This window comes from Aotus nancymaae, unplaced genomic scaffold (assembly GCF_030222135.1).
Source record: "Aotus nancymaae isolate 86718 unplaced genomic scaffold, 86718_ANA_hifiasm-v0.15.2.pri h1tg000122l, whole genome shotgun sequence".
In the NCBI taxonomy this organism is placed as follows: domain Eukaryota; kingdom Metazoa; phylum Chordata; class Mammalia; order Primates; family Aotidae; genus Aotus; species Aotus nancymaae.
Window position 1 is genome coordinate 405,609 of NW_026988537.1, and position 21,412 is coordinate 427,020.

Below are 21,412 nucleotides of genomic sequence, written 5' to 3' on the forward strand. Positions count from 1 at the left end.
CATCTGGCCCTGGAATTTTTTTTGGTTGGTAGGCTATTAATTACTGCCTCAATTTCAGAACTTGTTATTGGTCTATTCAGGGATTAGACTTCTTCCTGGTTTAGAATTAAGAGGGTGTATGTGTCCAGGAATTTATCCATTCCTTCTAGATTTTCTGGTTTATTTGCTTAGAGATGTTTATAGTAGTCTCTGATGGTAGTTTGTATTTCTGTGGGATTGGTGGATATCCCCTTTATCATTTTTTATTGTGTCGATTTGATTCTTCTCTGTTTTCTTCTTTATTAGTCTGGCTAGCAGTCTGTTTTATTGATATTTTCAGAAAACCAGCTCCTGGATTCATTGATTTTTTTTTTTTAAAGGGTTTTTCATGTCTCTATCTCCTTCTTTTCTTCTTTGTTAGTCTGGCTAGCAATCTATCTATTTTGTTGATCTTTTCAAAAAACCAGCTCCTGGATTCATTGATTTTTTTGAAGCATTTTTTGTGTCTCTGTCTCCTTCAGTTCTGCTCTGACCTTAGTTATTTCTTGTCTTCTGCTAGCTTTTGGATTTGTTTGCTCTTGCTTCTCTAGTCCTTTTAATTATGATGTTAGGGTGCCAATTTTTGCTCTTTCCTGCTTTGTCTTGTGGACATTTAGTGCTATAAATTTTTTTTTAAACACTGCGTTAGCTGTGTCCTAGAGGTTCTGGTGTGTTGTGTCTTTGTTCTCATTGGTTTCAAAGAACTTACTTATTTCTGCCTTCATTTTGTTATTCACCCAGTAGTCATTCAGGAACAGGTTGTTGTTTCCATGTAGTTGTGCGGTTTTGAGTGAGCTTCTTTTTTTTTTTTTTTTTTTTTAAAAAAAGATGGGGTTTCACCATGATGGCCAGGCTGGTCTTGAACTCCTGACCTCAGGTGATCCACCCACCTCGGCCTCCCAAAGTGCTAGGATTACAGGCATGAGCCACTGCGCCCGGCTCGTGAGTGAGCTTCTTAATCCTGAGTTATAATTTGATTGCACTGTGATCTGAGAGACTGTTTGTTATGATTTCTATTCTTCTGCATTTGCTGAGGAGCGTTTTACTTCCAATTATGTGTTCAACTTTAGAATAAGTACAGTGTGGTGATGAGAAGAATGTATATTCTGTGGATGTGGGGTGGAGAGTTCTGTAGATGTCTCTTAGGTCAGCTTGGTCCAGAGCTGAATTCAAGTCCTGAATATCCTTGTTAATTTTCTGTCTTGTCAATCTGTCTAATATTGACAGTGTGGTGTTACAGTCTTCCACTATTATTGTGTGGGAGTCTAAGTCTCTTTGTAGGTCTCTAAGAACTTGCTTTATGATTCTGGGTGCTCCTGTATTGGGTACACATATATTTAGGATGGTTAGCTCTTCCTGTTGCATTGACCCCTTTACCATATGTAATGCCCTTCTTTGTCTCTTTGATCTTTGTTGGTTTAAAGTCTGTTTTATCAGAGATTAGGATTGCAACCCCTGCTTTTTTTTCCTCTCTCTCCCTTTCCATTTGCTCGGTACATATTCCTCCATCCCTTTATTTGAGCCTATGCGTGTCTTTGCACGAGAGATGAATCTCTTGAATACAGCACACCAATGGGTCTTGACTCTTTATTCCAATTTGCCAGTCTGTGTCTTTTAATTGGGGCATTTAGCCCATTTACATTTAAAGTAGTACTTCTATACTTGAATTTGATCCTGTCATTATGATGCTAGCTGGTCATTTTGTCCATTAGTTGATGCGGTTTCTTCATAGTGTTGATGGTCTTGACAATTTGGTGTGTTTTTGCAGTGGCTGATACTGGTTGTTGCTTTCCATGTTTAGTGCTTTGTTCAGCAGCTCATGTAAGGCAGGCCTGGTGGTGACAGAATCCCTCAGCATTTGCTTGTCTGTAAATGATTGCATTTCTTCTTTTCTTACGAATCTTAGTTTGTCTGGTTATGAAATTCTGGGTTGAAAATTCTTTAAGGATGTTGAATATTGGCCCCCACTCTCTTCTGGCTTGTAGGGTTTCTGCTGAGAGATCTGCTGTAAGTCTGATGGGCTTCCCTTGTGCGTAACCCAACCTTTCTCTCTGGCTGCCCTTAGCAATTTTTCCTGCATTTAAATCTTGGTGAATCTGATGATTATGTGTCTTGGGGTTGCTTTTGTTGAGGAGTATCTTTATGGTGTTCTCTGTATTTCCTGAATTTGAATGTTGGCCTGTCTTTTTAGGTTGGAGAAGTTCTCCTGGATAGTGTCCTGCAGAGTGTTTTCCAGCTTGGTTCCATTCTCCCCGTAACTTTCAGGTACACCAATCAAATGTAGATTTAGTCTTTTCACATAGTCCCAAGACCAGATCCATTCTTGGAGGCTTTGTTCATTTTCATTCTTTTTTCTTTAATCTTGTCTTCATGCTTTATTTCATTAAGTTGATCTTTAATCTCTGATATCCTTTCTTCTGCTTGATTGATTCAGCTACTGATACTTGTGTATGCTTCACAAAGTTCTCATGCTGTGTTTTTCAGCTCCATCAGGTCACTTATGTTCTTCTCTAAACTGGTTATTCTAGTTAACAAATCCTCTAAGCTTTTGTCAAGGTCTTAGCTTGTTTGCATTGGGTTAGAACATGCTCCTTTAGCTCAGGTTTTGTTATTACCCACCTTCTGAAGCCTGCTTCTGTTAATTTGCCAAACTCATTCTCCATCCAGTTTTGTTCCCTTGCGGACGAGGAGTTTTGATCCTTTGGAGGAGCAGAGGTGGTCTGGTTTTGGGAATTTTCAGCCTTTTTGTGCTGGTTTTTCCCCATCTTTGTGGATTTATCTACCTTTTGTCTCTGAAGTCAGTGACCTTGGGATGGACTCTGATGGGCATCCTTTTTGTAGTTGTTGATGTTGATGCTATTCCTTTCTGTTTGTTAATTTTCCTTCTTACAGGCCCCTCTGCTTCAGGTCTGCTGGAGTTTGCGGGAGGCCCACTCCAGACCCTGTTTCCCTGGGTATCACCAGAGGAGGCTGCAGAACAGCAAAGATTGCTGCCTGTTCCTTCCTCTGGAAGCTTTCTCTTAGAGAGGCACCCACCAGTTGCCAGCCAGAGCTCTTCTTTATGAGGTTTTTGCCAGACCCTGCTGGGATGTGTCTTCTAGTCAGGAGAAATGGGGGTCAGGGGCCACTTGAGGAGGCAGTCTGACCTTTAGCAGAGCTCAAATGCTGTACTGGGAGATCTGCTGCACAGAGCCGTCAGGCAGGGATATTTAAGTCTGCTGAAGCTGTGCCCACAGCTGCCCCTTCCCTCAGGTGCTCTGTCCCAGGGAGATGGGAGTTTTATCTATAAGCACCTGACTGGGGCTGCTGCCTTGTTTTCAGAGATGCCCTGCCCAGAGAGGAGGAATCTAGAAAGGCAGTTTGGCTATAGTGGCTTTGCCGAGCTGTGGAGGGTTCCACTCAGTTGGGACTTCCCCACGGCTTTGTTTACACTGTGAGGGGAAAACCGCCTACTTAAGCCTCAGTAATAGTGGACGCCCCTCTCCCCACCAAGCTTGAGCATCCCAGGTCGACTTCAGACTGCTGTGCTGGCAGCAAGAAATTCAAGCCAGTGAATCTTAGCTTGCTGAGCTCTGTGTGGGTGGGATCTGCTGAACTAGACCACTTAGCTTCCTGCATTCAGCCCCCTTTCCAGGGGAGGGAACCATTCTGTCTCGCTAGCATTCCAGGTGCCACCCAGTTGGAAATGCAGAAGTCACCGACCTTCTGTGTTGATCTCAGAGCTGTTCCTATGTGGCCATCTTGCTACGTCCACCTCAGGATAGTAGAATTCTATCCTTGTCCCTGCGTTGGGAAGTGGAAGGATATAGTTGGAAGGAAATTTTCCTGGTCTAGTAGACGGAAGGGCAAAATTGTCCACATGCTATAATGTAAATTGAACCACAGCCAACACTTCTGTGAGGGAACTTCACTTGTTTCCGTTTTATTAATTAGAATTCTTCCAGTGATAGCTTGGGCTTTGTAGCATCAATTTGGATTTTCATATGTCCCTTGGGAGATTCCTGGGATTGCCCTGGTCTTCAGTATAAGTTTTGAAATTTAAATGAGATATATTTTTCCCCTGACTAAAATCCTTCAATGTCTTCTTCTTATAATTAGAATTAAGCCCAAACTCTTTATCATGACCTACAAGACCCTCCATGATCTGGCCCCTGGCCTCTCTCTTGTTTTGTACCATTCCTGTCTGCATTTGTAGATTTTTTTCCTCCAATAAGCTCATTCTTGCATCAGGGCCTTTGTTCTTCTGCCTTCCTCTGCCTTAGAGTTTTTCACCTAGTATTTTGCATGGCTGGCTTCTTCTCATGCTTGAAATCTCGTATCAAGTGTCAACTTCCTAGACTATCCCACCTAATAAGCTACAGACCAACTCCTCAGCTACTCTTTTATATTATCCTATTGTGTTGTTTTCATGGCATTTTCACTGTCAAAATTATCTTTGTAATATTGTCCATGTCCTCCCCACTAGAATGTAAACTTCTTTTACACACAAAGTTTAGAATGAGCCTATCATTCAAAAATATTAATTATGAATAAATGGAGTCTCTGTGTCCCCTTAGCCCACACACAGGGCTCCACATAGGAGCCCAAAACTTTAAAAAGTACACATGAAACAGAGATTTTATTTTACTTTTTTTTTTTTTTTGAGACAGAGTCTCGCTCTGTCACCCAGGCTGGAGGGCAGTGGCACAATCTCAGCTCACTGCAATCTCTACTTCCCGGGTTCAAGCGGTTCCCATCCCTCAGTGTCCTGAGTAGCTGGGATTACAGGCATATGTACCTCGCCCAGCTAATTTTGTATTTTTAGTAGAGACAGGGTTTCACCATGTTGACCAGCTGGTAACACAGAGATTTTAGTAGTTTAGATTCATATTTAGTCTTTGATCTTAGATCTTTGTCCTGAAATCAGTTTTTCTTTTTTCTGAATAGATGTAGTGTTTTCATCTCCTATAAGCTTTTATTCTACTTACATTTTAATGGGAATAGTGCTTTTAATCTTTCCATTTAAACTATGGGCTATTTGAACAATTTATTGCTTTTCTAGGCCAGCTGATCATGTGTTTATAAACACTTTTGGTAAAAAATATAATACAAATGACTTACAATAAAATGAGAATGCAGTTTATTAAAACATCTGTCAAGACAGCAGGAAAACTATTTCTTACTGTTTTTATAGTATTATACATATTGATATATAGGCTCAAATGTCTAGATTTTGCTGTTTATTTTAATATGACGTATTTTTATTTAGTCATTGTCTTTCACTTAAATATACAAAGTATTTTTTTAAAAACTATTATTTCAGCATAAATAGCCAATTTTTATTAACGTTGATAAGAATGGTCCTTGAAATCTGAGGGAGGTATATAGAGTTATTACACATTCAAGTAATTATGCTAGTGTTTTAAATTAACAAACTACAGATAATTTGCTTAATTATTCTGAGATTAAATCTTGTCATATTCATAGTACAAAAATGAGAATATTTAGATATTTGACTTTATTTCCTAAGTATTAAAGATGCAGAATTTTGAATTAGCAGAAACTAGTACTTAGCCATGGTAGGGGTCAGTAAATATTTAATTAATGGAAAAGTATTTATGTATTTTCAATTTAGTCCTCTATGAAGGTTTGAGAAGATGCTATAAGTGCTCTAGTAAGCCATTTGTTAAACCTTTATCAAACCTTTATTGAACATATATTATTTAAGGCCATAGAATCAAAGCAGAAACCTTACTGACTCCTGCTTTCTGGGACTCTATTTGTTTTCTTCTTTTTTTTTCTTTTTATGAACCTGCCGTTGAGAACATACCCATTTACTTCCTTTTTTTTTTTTTTTTTTTTTAAGACAGAGTCTCACTCTGTCTCCAGGCTGGAGTGTAGTGGCGCGATCTTGGCTTACTACAACCTCCGCCTCTTGAGTTCTCCTGCCTCAACCTCCTGGGTAGCTGGGACTACAGGCACATGCCACCATGCCCAGCTGGTTTTTTGTATTTTTAGTAGAGATGAGGTTTCATTGCATTTTCTTCTTGATTTCCTTGTTTTGTTTCTTTAGCAGGTATTAGATACTATGCTTAACAGACTGTAGGGATCTTGCCAACACTCTTGATCATGATTCTACCACAGAGCTCCAGTATTATGTAGGGAAAGGAAATTCTTCTGATCCTGGGGGTATTGAATCATTGCTGACATTCTGCTAGTATCAGAGATACAGGGATAAATAGCACGACCCTGCCTTTGCAGAGCATAGTTCAGAAGGAGAGACAGATATGTAAACAAAAATACTGCAAGTCAGTTTGATAAATGTGATAATGGAAGTATGTGTAGTATACTGCTTCAGAGCCCAGGCTTTGGAGTCAATCTGCCTGAATTTAGATTGCAGTGCATTTTGATTTTGGGCAATGTACTTAATTTCAGTTTCTTCATGTGTAAAATGAGACTGATAGTATCAACCATGGAGTTGGTATGGTGATTAAATAACCTAATAGCATTCAAAATACTTACTAGCTCAGGGACTGGCTCATAAGTGCTCAATAGATGATTGTTGTTTTTAACATTCAGTAATTTTTTTCTTGTGTCTGAAAGAGAAAATAAGTGGAGAGGGAGAGCATTTTTTAAGCACAATGAACAGTATGTGCTAAGACATGGATGTATAAGGAAGTGAAAGTAGCTCAGGTATAGAAAATGAGTAAGTTCAGTTATCTTGGAACAGCTGCTAGAGAGGGAGAACTGGAGATCAGATGATAAAGGACTTTGTACACCAAGCTAAGGAATTTGGACCTTCTTCTATGGACTTCCGAGAATAATTGAAGAGTTTTTAAAGCAGGATACTATATCATATATTCATTTTAGCAAAGTCACTCTAATAGCAATGTGGGAAATGGGATGCAAGTGGAAGATTCCAGGCAGGAAACCTGTATGAGAGGATACTGTTGTAGTACAGATTGGAGAAAATCAGAGGCTGAGCCAGGTCAGTGAAAGAGGAAATAGAGAGCAGAGGCCGAACACAAGAAATTCTGGAAGGTACAGATGATTGACAGGATATAATGAGGACTAAGATGAACCTCAGGTTCTGATGTAGGCATATAGAGGAATAAGGTCTGTCAGAGTCTTCCAGGGGGCCCAATAAATAGCATACTTCCTTCCTGTTCAGAATAAGGCAAAATAATCAGTGAGTGAAGTAAGAAAACATTTCCTTTATTACCGATAAAAACTTTTAAAGAAGTACAGGTTGAGTATTCTTTATCTGAAATGCTGGGGATCACAGTGTTTCAGATTTTTTCAGATCTTGGAATCTTTGCGTATGCATAATGAGGAATCTTTGGACTTGGGGATGGGGATGAAGCCTAAGTCTAAACACAGAATTTATTTATGTTTCGTATACACTGTCAAATTCAAAATAAAATATAGAGAAAAATCTCTAAATTAAATGTTTTATTTAGGAATCATAGAATTACATTCAGAGCCTACACACAGACTGCAGTGATCTTCAGTATGTCTGAAGAACAATGAGAAGTTGGGGGTTTTACTGGAGAAATATGTAGTGTTTTAAAAGGAAGCTCATGGCACTAGAGAAGCTTTTGGGAGTTGGCAAGCTCTGATTTGAGTGAAGGTGGTAGCTAAGACTAGCCAAGGGAGGTTGTTTCAGCAGCTACTAGGTAAAACAGTTCTTAGGGTTATAGCAGGCTGTTTCTGCAGCTGGCCCTGTGGAAAATTCAATTCTTGGAGCAGATGCTATGTGCCCCAAGTGCTTTTGCCTCTGCACCTTGACTGTGATTCAGTTGGGTATGGAAAGAATGATCCAATTTATATAATCAACTTACACAACACCTTATAGCTTAAAGGCAATTTTATTTGATATTTTAAATTATTTTGTGAATGAAACAAATGTTGTATATATTGAACCATCAGAAAGCAAAGGTGTCACTAGCTCTCATTGGCGCTGGAAAGTTTTGGATTTTGTAGCATTTTAGATTTCCAATTTTCAGATTAGCAATGCTTAACCTGTAGAATGTGCTTTAATGCAAGAGCCAAAGTTAGCTTGCTTACTGTATCCCTCTAAAACAGCCCACCCGAGAGAAAGTCTGAATCTGCATGGCAGATATACTTCTTCCCACCGGTTCAGCAGAGAAGAAAGGAGAACATACATCAGATTACCTCTTATCTAGAATTCCTCCCAACTGATAATCTGTAGTTGTCCACCAACCACATAATTCATTCCCCTTTGTATGGAGGAATAGAGGCTGAAGTAAGATGCAAGGCGCTCTGTACAGCACTCTTAACAAGATAGGAGTAACAGAAAGAGGGTAAAGTTTGGTGTGGGGAGTAAGAAGAAGGTCATGAATTCAGAGTTTGAGATACGGCAGTCAATTGAACTTAAAGGTTGTCATTCCAAACTACCTCTTAAGTCATGCCTTTTCTTTTTCATCTGTATAATGAGTACATTGGTCAATATTAGAGCCACTGACAGGTGTTACAAATTAAGAAATCTGTGCAGCATAACAAGAATCTTCCTAGTGAATAGATTTGTGCAGTTGAGGCTTTAAGCAAGACCAGAGGCCATTTGTTGAAGGTGCTAAGAAGACAAATTTCTTAATGAGTCAGAGGTTGGACAGTGACTAGAAGTCTTTTCTAACTCAAAAGTCTATGATAGAAGATACTCAATAAATAGTCAATGATTTGATAACATACTAGTAACATTTTATAACTTACATAAAAATCCATAGCTGTAGTTCTGTTTAAATTAATGGTATACCTGCATGGATGTTATTTGAAGAGTATATTCTTCAGGAAAAGGAATATTAGAATGTTATATTGGATTGAAGTTTATGGGAAAATAGAATGAATCATTGATATCAGTTAAACCTTAGTATCAGTTAAACCTTAATTATTTCTGGATTTGAGTTTTCTTTTATTTTTCAGTATAAGCCATGTAGAACTGAATGTTATGATGCATTTTATATATGGAGGAACTCTGGACATTCCAGACAAAGCTAATATTGGGTATGTATTACTTTTTAATAATTTAAAATATGAAAGAATTAGGTTCTGCTTAGTTGACCTGTATTGCAAAGTGTTAATGAAGTTTTTTTTTTTTTGCTTTTTATAATCTATTTTACTATATCTTCAGCATGTTTTGAGAACATCTAAAACCAATAAGTCATCTTATTTAGAAGAAAAAGTAATTTATCAACTACAGTAATAAGATTGAGAAAGGTCTTTATTAGACTTAAATTTAGAAGAACCTAAAAGTTATGGTTTATAGATCAATAAATTGGTTAAACTTTTATCAAACTTTGAAAATTATTTTACACTTTTTAAATTTTAGGTTGTCTTTTCTAAATAGCAAAAGAAAAGAAAAAAACATGTTTAAGAATATAGGGGATTTGCCAAGCGCAGTGGCTCACAGCTGTAATCCTTGCACTCAGGAAGGCAGAGGCGGGAGGATAGTTTGAGCCCAGGAGTTTGAGATCTGCCTGGACACTATAACAAGACCCCATACTTGAAAAAAAAAAAAAAGAATATAGGGCATCCTAAAGACCAGCAACTGTGTGAGTTTTTAATGTGCTATAGTGAAATGCCACCCAAGCTTCCAAAATCCTACTGGAGAGTGAAATTTAACCTTGCTCTTTTAATCTTCTGGATGTCTTCCATTTTCTTGCTATTCTAACGTCAGACAAATGAAAGCTACTTTTTTTTAATTTTAAAAATTATTTGATTCCTTTAATTTTAAACTGAATAAATACGTTTTTCAGGAGAACATATTGTGAGTCACAGGGTTTAGTACTAAGGTTTTATCCCCTGGCAACCTATATGAAATTTTATTCTTTCAAAGCTTGTAGGCTTCTTAAGTACCTAAAGTATGTGTAGGTATTCAGAAATACTTGCCATACGAAATAAGCAAAAGACACTCTGGTCATTGGATGCTATCTCCAAACTTATGGTTATTTGTAGACATTTTCAATATGGTAAGACATTACTGAATTACCTGCCCCCACCCCCACCAGGAATCTTCTGTTATACAAATTTGTTGCAGAGAGATTTGTAACTTTTACAGCCTTTAAAGCAGTTTCTTGGCTTTTGTTCTGTATATCACTGAGCATATGAAGGGAATTTGAGACATCTCCAAATTTATTTCTTGTTCTCTACCGATCAAATCATGTGTCAGTGCTTTCAACTTTTGGCCTTATGCCCTGTTTATAATCCATAAAGGGTACATACTATGTAATGCTGAAAATTAGAATTAAAATCTTTTATTCTTTTTTCTAAACACAGTATATATTATCAAGAAATTGCTGTATATTGTGCCTTGATTTTTAAATTGGAGAATTAATAGTGCATCTATTTTTATTTTAGTCAGATACTCAATATGGCTGATATGTATGGACTAGAAGGATTAAAAGAAGTAGCAGTCTATATTTTAAGAAGAGATTACTGTAATTTCTTTCAGAAGGTAATTATTGAGCCTCAGAACTTTTTTTTTTCTTTCTTTTTTTTTTTTATTGCATTTTAGGTTTTGGGGTACATGTGAAAAACATGCAAGGTTGTTGCATAGGTGCATATGTGGCAGTATGATTTGCTGCCTCCCTCCCCTTCACCTATATCTGGCATTTCTCCCCATGCTATCCCTCCCCAACTACCCACCCCCCCCGCTGTCCCCCCCTCCCCCCCAACAGACCCCCGTGTATAGTGCTCCCCTCCCTGTGTCCATGTGTTCTCCTTGTTCAACACCCACTTATGAGTGAGAACATGTGGTGTTTGATTTTGTGTTCTTGTGTCAGTTTGCTGAGAATGATGTTTTCCAGGTTCATCCATGTCCCTACGAAGGATGTGAACTCCTCGTTTTTAATGGCTGCATAATATTCCATGGTGTATATGTGCCACATTTTTCCTGTCCAGTCTATCATCGATGGGCATTTGGGTTGGTTCCAGGTCTTTGCTATTGTAAACTGTGCTGCAATGAACATTCGTGTGCATGTGTCCTTATAGTAGAACGATTTATAATCCTTTGGATATATGCCCAGTAATGGGATTGCTGGGTCAAATGGAATTTCTATTTCTAGGTCCTTGAGGAATCGCCACACTGTTTTCCACAGTGGTTGAACTAATTGACACTCCCACCAACAGTGTAAAAGTGTTCCTATTTCTCCACATCCTCTCCAGCATCTGTTTTCTCCAGATTTTTTAATGATCGCCATTCTAACTGGCGTGAGATGGTATCTCAATGTAGTTTTGATGTGCATTTCTCTAATGACCAATGATGATGAGCATTTTTTCATATGTTTGTTGGCCTCATGTATGTCTTCTTTTGTAAAGTATCTGTTCATATCCTTCGCCCATTTTTGAATGGGCTTGTTTGTTTTTTTCTTGTAAATCTTTTTTAGCTCGTTGTAAATTCTGGATATCAGCCCTTTGTCAGACTGGTAGGCTGCAAAAATTTTTTCCCATTCTGTTGGTTGCCGATTCACTCTATCGACTGTTTCTTTTGCCGTGCAGAAGCTGTGGAGTTTGATTAGGTCCCATTTGTCTATTTTGACTTTTGTTGCCAATGCTTTTGGTGTTTTGGTCATAAAGTCCTTGCCTACGCCTATGTCCTGAATGGTTTTGCCTAGGTTTCCTTCTAGTGTTTTTATGGTGTTACGTCTTATGTTTAAGTCTTTAATCCATCTGGAGTCAATTTTAGTGTAAGGTGTCAGGAAGGGGTCGAGTTTCTGCTTTCTGCATATGGCTAGCCAGTTTTCCCAACACCACTTATTGAACAGGGAATCCTTTCCCCATTGCTTGTTTTTATCAGGTTTGTCAAAGATCGGGTGGTTGTAGATATGTTGTGTCGCCTCCGACGCCTCTGTTCTGTTCCATTGGTCTATATCTCTGTTTTGGTACCAGTACCATGCTGTTTTGATTACTGTAGGCTTGTAGTAGAGTTTGATGTCTGGTAGTGTGATGCCTCCCGCTTTGTTCTTTTTGCTTAGAATTGACTTGGCTATGCAGGCTCTCTTTTGGTTCCATATGAAGTTTAAGGTGGTTTTTTCCAGTTCTGTGAGGAAGGTCATTGGTAGCTTGATGGGGATAGCGTTGAATCTGTAAATTACTTTTGGCAGTATGGCCATTTTCACGATATTAATTCTTCCTAACCATGAACATGGAATGTTTCTCCATCTGTTTGTGTCCTCTCTTATTTCGTTGAGCAGTGATTTGTAGTTCTCCTTGAAGAGGTCCTTTACGTTCCTTGTTAGTTGTATTCCTAGGTATTTTATTCTCTTTGTAGCAATTGTGAATGGCAGTTTGTTCTTGATTTGGCTCTCTTTAAGTCTGTTATTGGTGTATAGGAATGCTTGTGATTTTTGCACATTGATTTTGTATCCTGATACTTTGCTGAAGTTGCTTATCAGTTTCAGGAGATTTTGGGCTGAGATGATAGGGTCTTCTAGATATACAATCATGTTGTCTGCAAATAGAGACAATTTGACTTCCTCCTTTCCTAATTGAATACCCTTTATTTCTTTTTCTTGCCTGATTGCTCTGGCTAGAACTTCCAGTACTATATTGAATAGGAGTGGTGAGAGAGGGCATCCTTGTCTAGTGTGAGCCTCAGAACTTTTATCCAGTGCTTTGTCATCCATTATTACCTACTAGATTTTTAACTCTGATAGGAATAGTGCTTTAAATATTTAAAATATTAAGTAAATTTAACTAATGAGAACTCCAGTTGAGAAATAACACATGGTCTGCTTGCAAAAATCAGAAACTAATTCAAATAATTTTAAGTAAAACAAAATTGATTGGGGGTTGGGTATTGAGAGGATGTAGGAGTATTCTGTATAATTCAAAGGTACTCAGAGTTTGGAACTAGGAGGAAAGCAGTTAAGAACTAAGGTTACTTTCTCCATTTATCAAAGGGCTACATGGTGCTTTATTTATTCTTATTCCTGAAAGTATACTCCTTTCTTCTACTACCTCCCTTTATAGCAGGGACTTGGGGTGGAATGTATTCTCTCCTACCAGTCTCTTCAGGTGACCTATGGATACTAACTAATTTTAATTTTAGTTACTACAAAGGTAAGTTAAATGTCTAAAGAAAGATCTCATACTATACATTTCAAAGCCATTCATACATTATTCTTAGATTATCCATTGTTTTGATACATTCTGTAATTATAGGTTATTTTTATCTTATTTACGCTTTTTTATGTTTTAAAAATTTTCTACAAAGAACATGTATTACTTTTATACTCAACAAAAACAAATAAACTTTTTACATCATATTTCCCTCTTACTGGTGTTTGAAGCAATGATATGCATTGTATGAATTCTAATTAAGTGGTTTTAATAATGCTTAAATTTAGATTTTTGTTTTGGGTAGGTCTTTTTCGACCTCGCTACAAGTTGTAGCTGTGGAAACAGCCCATGTACTAAGAGAGAGCCATGAACAACTGGGTCCAGTACCACAACTACTACCGACGCCTCAAGGTTTACTGAGGAATAGTTAAACCCCTCAGCTTCCTTTAACCAACCGTTCACTTCAGCCTCTATAAGTGAGGGGCTTGGAGGAGGGAACGCAGCTGGTGGTGTCCTCAGCTTTGTAGAAAGTGAGGAAATTGAGTGAAAGCTTTTTCCTTCTTCATATGTCTCCCTCATATTTCCAGTCAAGTGAAAGTTAGATGGGGGATCCAAGTGAATCACAAAGATTAAAGCTAGAGAATATCTGCATTGAGGAGATGATGTCCTCTCATCCCCCAGATGAACATTAACTATATCTGTAAATCCATCCCACCCTGGAGCTCCCATCAAAGATGAAGAGAAAGTGGTAAGAAATTTCTTGAGAGAGCTTGGACTATGTCTGAGAAGCCAGTGAGAATGTACTTGAGTGATGAGATTTCTAAAGAGAGAAGGCTTGCTGGAGAAGCCAACACTAGCCTTGGTGTAAGCGACTACAGTTACTGTCATATAGAGAAAAAAGTATGAGGAGTCCACTTTGTACCCTGGTTACACATGGTCCACAGGGGAGAAGGAGGACCTTAATGGTTTCATGAAAGTTAGAGGAGACTGATACAGGGCCAGATGACACCGTGTCCCACACATCATGAGCCACTTAAAGAGTTCTTATCCACAGAGAGGCTAAGTTGAAGCCTGATCTGCCACTAAAGGAGCCATTATATCAACAAAAGCCTCCAGCATCTGAATTAGAACAGCTAAGGACATCTTCCTACTACCATGTTGGTCTCCTCTTAATTACAGAAGGTGACGAGAGCCATAATCTTCTTCCATATGAATTTGACCCAGAAAATGGAGGAGCAGGAGATCAGACCATGCTCTATTCCCTGTTTCACATCTTCTCATCCATAAATCTAGTCAGTTGTGGGAAGGGAAAGATTTAAATCAGATACGATGAAGAGATAGGTGTTAAAATAGTACTGTGCTGAATTTCCGTAACAATAGTATCCAGAAAGTATTGGAATCTGCCTATAGTGTCATTAAGAGATGGGAAAAGGGGGAGATTTGACATAGCATGGTTGAAAGCATTAGTTGGGAAAATAAAAAGTCTCATGTTATTATCTTCTCTGAACTGAGACTCCTCAATAAGCCAGTTAAAGCTTATTTAAGAGGTTTAAAAGTTGTAAAAATATAGGGGATAAATAGGGGAGGGACAGTGGGGGGTGGAGATTTGGGGAGAGATAGCATGGGGAGAAATGCCAGATATAGGTGAAGGGGAGGAAGGCAGCACATCACACTGCCATGTGTGTACCTATGCAGCAATCTTGCATGTTCTTCACATGTACCCCAAAACCTAAAATACAATTTAAAAAAAAGTATTAATCCTCCAAATAAAAAAGTTGTAAATATAATCTTTTATGAATAGTCTGGACCATTGCCTCTATTTTTTTTTAATATGTGCATGAGTATATGTGGGTTATATGCAGCTTCTTGTATTTTACTTTCAATAATTCACTTTATTTTAAAAACACAAAAGACATATTTGTTTATACTATTAATAAAACAACAGAAAATGAAATTTATTTTTAATTATTAGTATGGTATTTTGTTGAAAACTTTTTTTGCTTTATTTCATTTATTTTAATATAGTCTGTTTTGCTGTGGTAACAGATATTTGAGAGAACAGTTTCTGATTTTGTTGACCAAATCCTTAAAATTTTTGTCTTATATTTCTTAATACATAATTTTATAAATATACTTTTGAACATATATAATTTTTAACTTTTAGTTTCTTTTTTTTTTTTTTGAGATGGAGTCTCCCTCTGTCACCCAGGCTGGAGTGCAAGTGCCGCAATCTCAGCTCACTGTAACTTCTGCCTCCCAGGTTCAAGCTATTTTCCTACCTCAGCCTCTCAAGTGGCTGGGACTACAGACACACACCACCACACCCAGCTAATTTTTGTATTTTTAGTAGAGACAGGGTTTCACCATGTTGGCCAGGCTGATCTGGAACTCCTGACCTCAGGTGATGTGCCTGCCTTGGCCTCCCAAAGTGCTGAGATTACAGGAGTGAGCCATTGTTCCCAGCCATAGTTTTTAATTATGCAGTTTTTTTGGTGTTGACTTAAATATCATAAACTTACAATGTTATACAAATATGGGTATAATGTGGTGGGCGGTCAGCCCCAGAACTCCTAGCAAGCTAGCTTCAGTCATTTCATTAGCTTCACAATCCTGCCTTTTACACAATTAAACATTTTGGACTTCATTTATAGGATTTTGGCAGGCTTTAAATTTTTTTCTGCACCAATTAAAAATATACTTTAGGCTGGGCATGGAGGCTCATGTCTGTAATTCCAGCACTTTGGGAGGGAGGCTGAGGTAGGAGGATTGCTTGAGCCCAAGAGTTTAAGACTAGCAAGGGCAACAGAGGGAGATCCTGTCTCTAAAAAAAAAAAAAGAAAGAAAGAAAATTAGCCAGGCATGGTGGAATGTACGTGTGCCTGTGGTTCCAGCTACTCAGGAGGCTAAGGCAGGTGGATCACGAGGTCAGGAGTTCAATACCAGCCTGACCAACATGATGAAACCCTGTCTTTACTAAAAGTACAAAAATTCACCAGGTATGCTGGTGCACACCTGTAATCCAGCTACTCAGGAGGCTGAGGCAGGAGACTTTCTTGAACCTTGGAGTTGGAAGTTGCAGTGAGCTGAGATCGTGCCACTGTACTCCAGCCTGGGCGATACAGCAAGACTCCATCTCAAAAAAAAAAAAAAAAAAAGACTTGGAAATCACTGCCCTTATCAGGACTATGCCGGAGACATTTCCAAAGAAGGCTTTGCTCTTCTCTGAGAGCAGAGATTTTCAGAAGTACACATGTAGAGACTAGATATACAAATTGGCTGTTTGGTGGTCTTTAACACTTAATAAAGAGTTAAAGAGAGCTCTTCAGCCTAATTGGGAAATAAATGTGCTTAGTAATGTAGTCCAAAACATGAAAATACATGGCATGGGCAATACATAGCAAAGATATGTAACAACAAGAGAAGTGAGTTGTTTTCACTACTTATATCTACGTTTTATTTGTTTTCATTTATTCTGTATATGTGCTTTTAAAAAATACATTAATTATGATCTAATTAAATTTCTCTCTTTTTATCTGAGGTCAATATAGGGCCTCTCATTGGACAATTACTTTAATTTATATTTATATGTTAGGAAGCAGATTAGACCATGTTGTTGTATTGCAGTGTGATGTACTAGAAATTATTATACCACTTTTAAAAAAAATTTATTTAACCTAAAATAAATTAGAATAAAAATTATGTGCATTCTGACAGCTAAAAGAATTCAGATGATATACTATAAAATTAAAGGTTGTTAGTGACACTTGGTTTTAAAAGAATAACAGACTTTTTTAAAAACTTAGAGCATTTTTAGGTTCACAGCAAAATTGAGAGGAAGGTACAGAGATATCCCACATACCCACTTCCTTCTAACATGCATAGCTTCCCCCATTATCAACATCCTCCATTGGAGTGGTACCTTGGTTACAACTGATGAGCATACAGTTATACATGATCCAAAATTCATGGTTTACAATAAAGTTTACTGTTGGTGTCATACAGTTTATGGGTTTATACCAGTGTATAATGACATGTATCTACCATTATAGTATCATACGGAGTGTTTTCAGTGCCCTAAAATCTTCTATGCTCTGCCTGCTCATCCTTCCCTCCCCATTAACCCCCAGCAACCACTGCTCTTTTTGTTCTCTCTGTAGTTTGGTTTTTCCAGGGTGTAATATAGTTGCAATCATATATAGCCTTTTCAGGTTGGCTTCTTCCACTTAATAATAGGCATTTAAGATTCCCCCATATCTTTTCATGGCTTGATAGTGCATTTCTTTTTAGAGCTGAATGTTTCGTTGCATGGATGTCCTACAGTTTATCCATTCACCTAGTAAAGGACAACATGGTTGCTTCCAAGTTTGGGCAGTTATGAAGAAAGCTGCTATAAACATCCATATTTAAGTTTTTGTGTAGAAAGGTATTTTTAAGAAAAAAAATTAAGACTGACTGGAGCATGTCTGTAGCCTCAGTATGAGCAGAAGTTAATTTCAGATAAAGAATTAAATATAGAAAATAAATTTTGAATTTATCAAATTTTGAGTTGTATGTGTTCTGCAGTTTAGGTATATAAGTTGGATTATCTTTATGAACCAAATATTTTTATCCTCTGTAAATTGAAAAAGAATAAATATGGTGTTTTCCATCAATTTTAGCCTGTTTCCAGAACATTGGTGTCTATACTAGAATGCCTGATTATTGCTCATTCATTTGGAGGGGAAAGTCTTTTTGCTGACTGCATGAAGTAAGTTATCTTAAGTAGTGCTAATACTATTAATTTAGGGATTTTGTTTTTCTATTCTTCTAATTTTGTGGGGAACTTTAGAGTTTGCCTATTTTCTTGGCACAATGTAAGTAAGTAGCTTAGTGCTGAACTGGTTTCACCAATTAAGTAGGGTATTAATTTAGATAATACTAAAGATTCTTGGGATCATTTTATCTTAGCTGAACCATGGTTAATTATGTTAAAATCTGTGCATATGGGTTTAAAATACATGTTTACAGAAAAGAGAATATGAAGTTCATTTTAGAGTTCATAAAATTGATAGTGTTAGATCATATGTATGTATGGTTGTGTAATTGGAAGCCAAAATGTTGACTAGTGTAATGAAAAACATCTTACTTTCTTTAACTTGGTATTCTTTGATTTTAACAGGTGGATTGTACAGCATTTTGCAAGGTTTTGGTCTGAGAGAAGCTTTGCAAATATACCTCCTGAGATTCAGAAAAATTGTCTTAATATGTTGATTCAGTCCTTAGTAAGTATAACCTGAATACTCTTTTGTGTGTGTGCCATTAAAAAGTTGATTCAATTTTGTATAATACTTTAAATGATTGAAATATAAATGTAAAATATTATAAAAGCAAGAGCGTGAACCAATTCAGATAACCTGATTCTAAGATTCAGTTCCTTTGAAATTACTCTCCATACCCAATTCATCAGTCAGGGTTCAAACAGAGAAGCAGAACCTATAGGAGGTGTATATTGATTCATGAACAAAGCAGACATGGTGCCACAGATGAAAGCTTATGCGTTGGCTCAGCAATATTGACTTCCACTCACCAAGTGGATCTGGGTACAACAACACTGAACCCCTCTTGGTGGTACCATTCTTTGAGAGAATCAGCCACCTGCCTGGTGGCAGGTTGATGACATTGGATCCCTTCCATTCTGTAAAAGGCAGTGCTTTCTTCTCACTGGAAAAAATATTTGCTTTGGATAGTGATTTGCCTCCCTTGCTCATAATGTTTCTGCTGAAACCACTATCCAATGGATAAGATGTCTTATCCATTATCATGATGTTCCACACAGCATCACTTCTAAATAAGGAACTCACTTACTAGCAAATGAAGTATGGAAATTGGGCTTTGCTCATGGAAGGCACTGGTCTTAGAAAGATCCCATTCATCCTGAAGCAGCTGGCTTGAGAGAATGGAGGAAAGGCTTTTGAAGACTCAGTTACAATACCAGTTAGGTGGCAATGCCCTGTGGGGCTGGGGCAGTATCCCCCAGGATGTAATACATGCTGTAAATCAGATTTTGATTTATACCGCTATTTCTCCTCTAGTCCAGATTCATGGGCCTAGAAATCAAAGTTTGGAAATGGTCATGGCACCACACACAGTTACTCCTAATGGTTCACTAGCAAAATTTTTGCTTCCGTTTTTCACAACTTTAGGCTACGCTGATTTATAAGTCTTAATCCCCAAAAGAAGAATGCTTCCACCTTGGGGCACAGGTGGAATGATTCCACAAGTAATGATTCTGTTGAACTGGAAGTTGAGACTGCTTTCCTCTAGCCACTGTAAACCCACAGGCAAAGAAGGATTATTGGTAGATTGAGCCTATCAAGAGGAAATTGAGTTGCTGCCATAAAATGTGAATAATGTGGAGTGCTTCTGGAATGCAGTACTCCCAGGTTCTACGAGTAAAATCAATAGGAAGCTGTAAGAACCCAATTTAGTCAGTGCTGCTAATGGCCCTGATTTTTAGGAATAAACATTTGGGCCACCCTGCCAGATAAGAACTATGAACAGTGAAGTACTTGCTCAGGGCAAAGGGCAAAAAATATAGAATGGTTAGTAGAAAAGGGTATGTAAAAATAACAGCTGTACTTACGTGAGGAGCTAGAGAAGTGAACACTGCAGTAGTTCTGATATAAACATTCATATTCCTTCTTAACATATGTTTGTCTATATATTAATCAGTTTGTTTCTCCTACTGTCTCTTTCCCCATCATCTAAGACGTTAATAATAGTTAACTTTGTATCTATATATTTAAGTTACAAGGTATCAAAGAAAACTGAATCAGTTTGAAGAAGAATGAACATCCCCTAAAGACAAAAAGAGGAACTCATACCTTCTCTTTTAGAAGGAAAGGGTTAGCATATTTGTTGTGTGGAGGGATAGTTACATCATGTTAGGTGGAAGCATGACTGTTACTGTCTCCATTTGGGAGCCAAGTATGGTTTTAAGAGATATGTGTAGTTGCCAAGTTGACAAGAAGTTGTCTCTGTAACATGTTAGTTTCACTAGGGTCAACTACGCTTCACAGAATTTCCTTCTTCTATGTTTCTAGTTAGAGTGACCAAAATAGACAATTTTGTGTGAAATTTGGAGGACAGGAGTGAAACACTCCCTTTACACTAGGAAGGTTGGAACACTACTGCAGTGTTCATTTACACTAGGAAGGTTATTTACTGGCTCACTGCAGCCAGGTCTGTAACTGTTCTTCCTTGCCCTGTATCCTCCTTCCACTTCTCTTACCCTAGGCCAGGTATATGTCTAGCTTCACAATGAAAGGCACCAGCATTTCCTGCAGAATACCCATTGCATCCAGATTGGAGGCAGTAAGACTGACTTGAGTCCATCCTTATAAATTCCAGCTGACGCTCTTGGTGTCAGTTTGTTCTTACTCTCCCCAGCATTACATCCATCTTTTCTCTTCTCAACTGCCTGCCCTGTGGAATTCAGACTACACCATTAGATACAAAGGCTGTTTAAGCAGCTCCCACAATTGTATAAGGTCAACTCCCTGTAACAGATTTCTTCATGCAATAAGTCTGCATTTGATGTCATTGATAGGTTCTTGGAATCTTAGAATCTTGGAATCTAATTTGACTTTAAACAAAACAATGTATAGCAAAACTAATTTTACTATAGACTAATAGACATGAGCAAGAGTTAAGTCCCTGTGACATATTTCTGGTCACAAAAAGATCATGAGCCTTCTAGTAAAGACCCAAAACACTTCTTATATTGAACATCAAAATAAATGTGAGCTATACATACATTTCAGAAATATTAATAAAAACAAGGTAAGTATTTACCCAGTTTTCGGTGAATCTGTGAGGGACAGTAGTAGCGATGGTGGGTTAAATCAAGGAATAAATGTTTGCAAAGCAAAAATTGTAAGGAACACCTCCCACCACCACGCAGTTTCAAAACAATCACAAATATGGCAGCCTCACTGAGTGTTTTTATATTGTATCACTTTTGTCATATATTTGTATGATTACCATATACTTTATGAATTTTTACTTTACAATAATTCATATCCATTTTCCAATATGCTTTTTCTGGTTGTGGGTGGCTGGAGCCTGTCCTTGCAGCTAAGGGCCCAAGGTTGAAATCAGCCCTGGCCAGGATGCCATTCCAGTGCAGGGTGCACTCACAGCACAGAACACTCTCTTATACTGGGACAATATAGAGATGCCAGTTCTCCTAATGTGCACATCTTTGGGATGTGGGAGGAAACTGGAGTGTCCAGAGAAAATCCATGCAGATGTGGGGAACACATGCAAACTCCGCACAGACAATGGCCTGACCAGGGAT

The 21,412-nt window shown here is 37.9% G+C and overlaps 1 protein-coding gene across 7 annotated transcripts in view; it reads left to right on the forward strand.

Annotated features, from left to right (window-relative positions):
- The window catches only part of BTBD8 (BTB domain containing 8), a 116,432-nt gene that overhangs the window by 53,169 nt on the left and 41,851 nt on the right, over window positions 1–21,412 (forward strand). For 4 of the 7 annotated variants that reach the window (XM_064371139.1, XM_064371138.1, XM_064371141.1 and 1 more), the window contains 4 exons: window positions 8,938–9,018; window positions 10,372–10,468; window positions 17,733–17,821; window positions 18,233–18,335. In XM_064371139.1, coding sequence (XP_064227209.1) covers window positions 8,938–9,018; window positions 10,372–10,468; window positions 17,733–17,821; window positions 18,233–18,335 — 370 coding nt within the window. Of the gene's footprint in view, window positions 1–2,265; window positions 2,284–8,937; window positions 9,019–10,371; window positions 10,469–13,599; window positions 13,823–17,732; window positions 17,822–18,232; window positions 18,336–21,412 lie in introns of those variants that run through there. The other 3 variants (XM_064371143.1, XM_064371144.1, XM_064371140.1) reach the window with 3 other exon arrangements.